The sequence below is a fragment of the Lactuca sativa genome, chromosome 4 (genome assembly GCF_002870075.4).
Source record: "Lactuca sativa cultivar Salinas chromosome 4, Lsat_Salinas_v11, whole genome shotgun sequence".
Classification (NCBI taxonomy): Eukaryota; Viridiplantae; Streptophyta; class Magnoliopsida; order Asterales; family Asteraceae; genus Lactuca; species Lactuca sativa.
Window position 1 is genome coordinate 224,645,635 of NC_056626.2, and position 4,070 is coordinate 224,649,704.

Consider the following 4,070-nt stretch of genomic DNA (forward strand, 5'->3'; position numbering starts at 1 on the left):
GCCCAAACAAACGTTGCCCCCCACCACCTGGTGACGAACGATGAAGGCAACGTCGACACTAGCGGCATAGTGATGGCTATCGGCGATTAACAGCAGCAACTGAATCCTAGAGCCCGACGGCACCCATGTATTCGACGGAGACGAGTAGCGTCGACGCCTATGGGGTTAAGACACAATGCCTGACAAAGAGACGTCGGAAAGCAGGAGGATGGCGGCCACAACATCTCCGATTTCCAGTCGATACCGCTTCATTTGACCGCTCTTGATGGTTCTTCTTCGGTTACGCGCGTCGCCCGACAATGGCGATGAAGCTCTGATGGTGAAGAGGCAGGTGGCGCGACGACGGCGGCTGGAGAAGGGGAGTAGTGAAGGTGGCGGCTGATGGTTTGCTCTAGGGTTAGGGTTAGCATGGTGAAGCAACGGGTTTAATACCTGATCATATAAAAATTTTGCCCCATGTACACCTTTGGTCCCTCCTTCCCAATCTCTTTTCAAATTAAGTCAATATTTTACCCTTTAAACCCCATCTTCTGAAATCCTTACAAATAAGATCCAAAATTTACCAATCAGCCCTTAAGCTTCCAAAATCTCTTCAATTAAGTCCCAATAAATCACCAATTAGTCCTTGCCTTCATAAATATTTATAAATTAGATCCAGATTTTACACTTTTAACCTCCATCTTCTAAACTTGTGACAATTAGCTCCTCGAGATCATCCTTTGATATATAATTATTTATTTTAGGGCTACCATTTGTTCATTAATTTATTTATTTATCTAATAAATAAACAGGGTGTTACACCGATAGTGGGAGGAAGAAGGTATCCTGGATCGACGAATTTGGAAGAGCTGAAGGGCTTTGCTGCCGGCAGGGATGGATGCGGTGACGTCGTTGGCGGAGGGTAGTGGCCAGCTGGTTGCAGTTCAAAGATGTGGAATCAACAAGAGGTATCGTGTGAAGTAGAAAGAGAAGAGGGAACACGTAGGGCAAAATTGGTAGATGCGTTCTTTTTTCTTTAATTAACATATTTATCAAATCGCCCCTGATATTTATAACTAAAAAAAGAAAATCGAATTTCACCAATAGAATTCCAATGAAATGATTTTTTTTTTTGATTTCCATTGGTAAAACGTCGGTAATTTGTAACAGATTACCAATAGAATTGTATTGTGTTGCTAAACCGTCGGAAAACCGTCACTAACATGCATATAAATAATTTTGCTTAATTTGTTGGAAATCCGTCGGTATTCCGTCTCTGATTCCGATGAATTTTTCTGTCGCTAAAAATGTGTGTTGGTAATACCCTCTTTGCTAGTAGTATATGTATTTGTCATTATTGGCCTAATGTGTATTCGGCCCACAGTGTTTTGTTAGATCAGCCCATCCTTTGATTGTGACCTATTTATATTGTGAATTTGTGATTAATGAGAAAGGAGGATTGTGTGGGAAAATAATCTAATAACAATAAAGAATATTAAATGTGAAGTGTATAGTATGTATGGTTCGTATGTCGCTTTCATGATAATTGATAAACCCAACTGTTGTCACGATTATTGGTATCTCTTTAGACGATGCAAATAATCTAGAGATGAGGGATGAAGAGACACTCATTATCGGGAAACATAAAGAAGAAGACAAGAAGTTCTATCAGTACTTTGTTAAATTATAAAAAAATATACAAGTGGCCACGAGAATCTCTTAAATTAAAAAAAAAATAGAATAACTAAGTTATAAAAGAATATACATAATATATTTGGAACAATGTGTGAATCTTTAGCAGACAATTACATACATATATAGTTTATTGCGTATACACATACATGTATATATTAGTATAAATAATAATAATAATAATAATAATAATAATAATAATAATACAAAATGATAATGTAATACTGTATTACAATTATAATGTAATATTGTATTTAACAAATTGATCATATGTTAATAATACAAAATGGCTCACAACAACAATAATAATAATAATAATAATAATAATAATAATAATAATAATAATTTTTATTCTAGTACATCTTTCTAGAAATATTTGTTATGAAAACAAAATCATAAAAAACAGACACAAGATATAGATTAATTAAAAGTAGATAAATTAAAGAACTTATATAAAATAGGGTAAATGAGATTTTTACACCATAAGTGCACACAAATTTTATATATACATATACAGATACATAAATTACAAGTTTTTCAAATATAAATAAATTATTTATTCCATAAATGAAGATTAATATGACTTTTAGAAGAAAAAAACAATTATTCTTCTATAAATGTTGTGGATTTAAGCTCGAATGCCATCAGTAACCTGAGAGAGATTGAAGTCATGATCAATGTGTTTACGAGCAACATGAAATTGTGCAACATAATTGTATGATGCTTTCCATGAGATCTTCGGTGGTTCGTTCAAAAAAGCCCACTTACTACTAATCCACCTACATAACAAAAGTAAAATCCCAAAATTAACATCAGTATATGCTAAATTTACAGTTAGTTAATAATTCTTATTCGTAAAAGATTTCTCATGTATGAACTATAAAATGATTAAAATAAAAAATCAAAATAAAAACAAACCAGCCATGTTTCTTCAAAAGTGGTTCCATATTTTCTTCTTCATTTACATCAAGACTTGTAGGATGAGGCTCACTCCCCTGAGACACTACTTTCTATTAAAATATAACAAAAATCATAATTAAACGAGAAACATATAAATTTAACATATTTTATAGTTTGCACTCTTTTAGTTTATGGGTTTTCATTTTTACTACATGAGTTGCTAGGCCTTACTTTTTAACCCAATGATACCAATTGAGTTAATAACATGAGGGTTTGACGTAAAATTTAAGAGAATATGAATTGTGGTATGTTATCACTTTCACTTCTAATACAAGAATTACTAGATCTTGTTAGAAAAACCTCATATTTTATAAGTTTTCACTTTTACCATAAGTATTAATAGGTCTTGTTAGATGGATCTTTACTAGGAGAACATTATAACTTTCCTTTCTCAAGATTTTTTTTGGCAACTATAGTACAAATTTGAAGTTTATTTTCTATGTCGTTTTGAAATAACCAACATACTAATAGAAAATAGTGCAATAATCATTATAAATAAAAAAAATCACAAAAAAAGCCATTGTAGTTGACACTTATCTTAGTTACTTCCTATAAACAAAGGGGTGCTCTTTGTAATTCTCTAATTATTATGTTGATTATTTTTTAAAAAAATGAAAGTTTTAATACACACCTTATTATCTTCCTTTGAGAGTCTATAAGAAGCTTTAAGAAAGAAAAGTTCTTCCTCTTCTATCTTCTTCAACCTCCAAAAAGCAGAAATATCTTCTTTCGTTAAAGATCTGTTCCTTGCTACAGTTAAAACCCAAAAGAAAAAACAAAAACTCAATAAAAATCAAAGAAAGTAAAACAGGATTCTTTCAAGATAATCTTTGGATTCGAGTAATAAATACTTCACCTTTCAACTACATGGTATATTTATGATAAAATTTCGTCCATTGATAAATATATATAAGTACATATGATCTAAATAGTTAAAAGAGAATGAAAACATATATACCAGATTCAAGATCACGAAGAGGTGAGTCCCAACCTGCCATAAGAGAACCCATTTCCTTCAAAATACTAGTTTGAGTGGTGATGGTATATATAGTGCAACTTGATGATAGTTCATAAACGCACACAAAGCTTTTATGCATCAAAATGGGTGATAAATGGTTTACTTATTGATGTTGACATTAATTTATATATCATGGTTGTTTTAAGATTCTTATATATTACGTCAACGAAGGTTGCACTGAAATTGCGCGATTTTATATAAAGCCATGGAATCAAGATTTATGAATTATCCAAAGTGACAAAAAAAGAAACTTTTTTTTCACGTCTTGTATCATATTTCCTTTCAAGATGATCAAAACTTTTATACAAGGTCACGATGATTTAATGTTAAACTATGACTGTATTTGATGTGTCAAAGCTAACTTATTTTTTGAGTTTTTTTAAGTTGTCATATTTGATAAGTCAAAAAATAACTTATAAGC

General features: G+C 31.7%; 1 protein-coding gene across 2 annotated transcripts; it reads right to left on the reverse strand.

Moving 5' to 3' along the window:
* Nucleotides 1–2,158: 2,158 nt before the first annotated feature.
* Nucleotides 2,159–3,748, reverse strand: LOC111884995 (uncharacterized). 2 transcript variants are annotated; one of them, XM_023881298.3, is made up of 4 exons: nt 3,590–3,748; nt 3,263–3,381; nt 2,590–2,666; nt 2,159–2,450 (listed from the first exon to the last, which is right to left on the reverse strand). In XM_023881298.3, the coding sequence occupies exons 1-4, from the start codon at nt 3,726–3,728 to the stop codon at nt 2,300–2,302; spliced, it is 486 nt and encodes a 161-aa protein (XP_023737066.1). In that variant the 5' UTR covers nt 3,729–3,748; the 3' UTR covers nt 2,159–2,299. The 2 variants fall into 2 exon arrangements, with proteins under 2 accessions (XP_023737066.1, XP_023737065.1); XM_023881297.3 differs by having other exon boundaries at nt 2,590–2,681.
* Nucleotides 3,749–4,070: the final 322 nt, after the last annotated feature.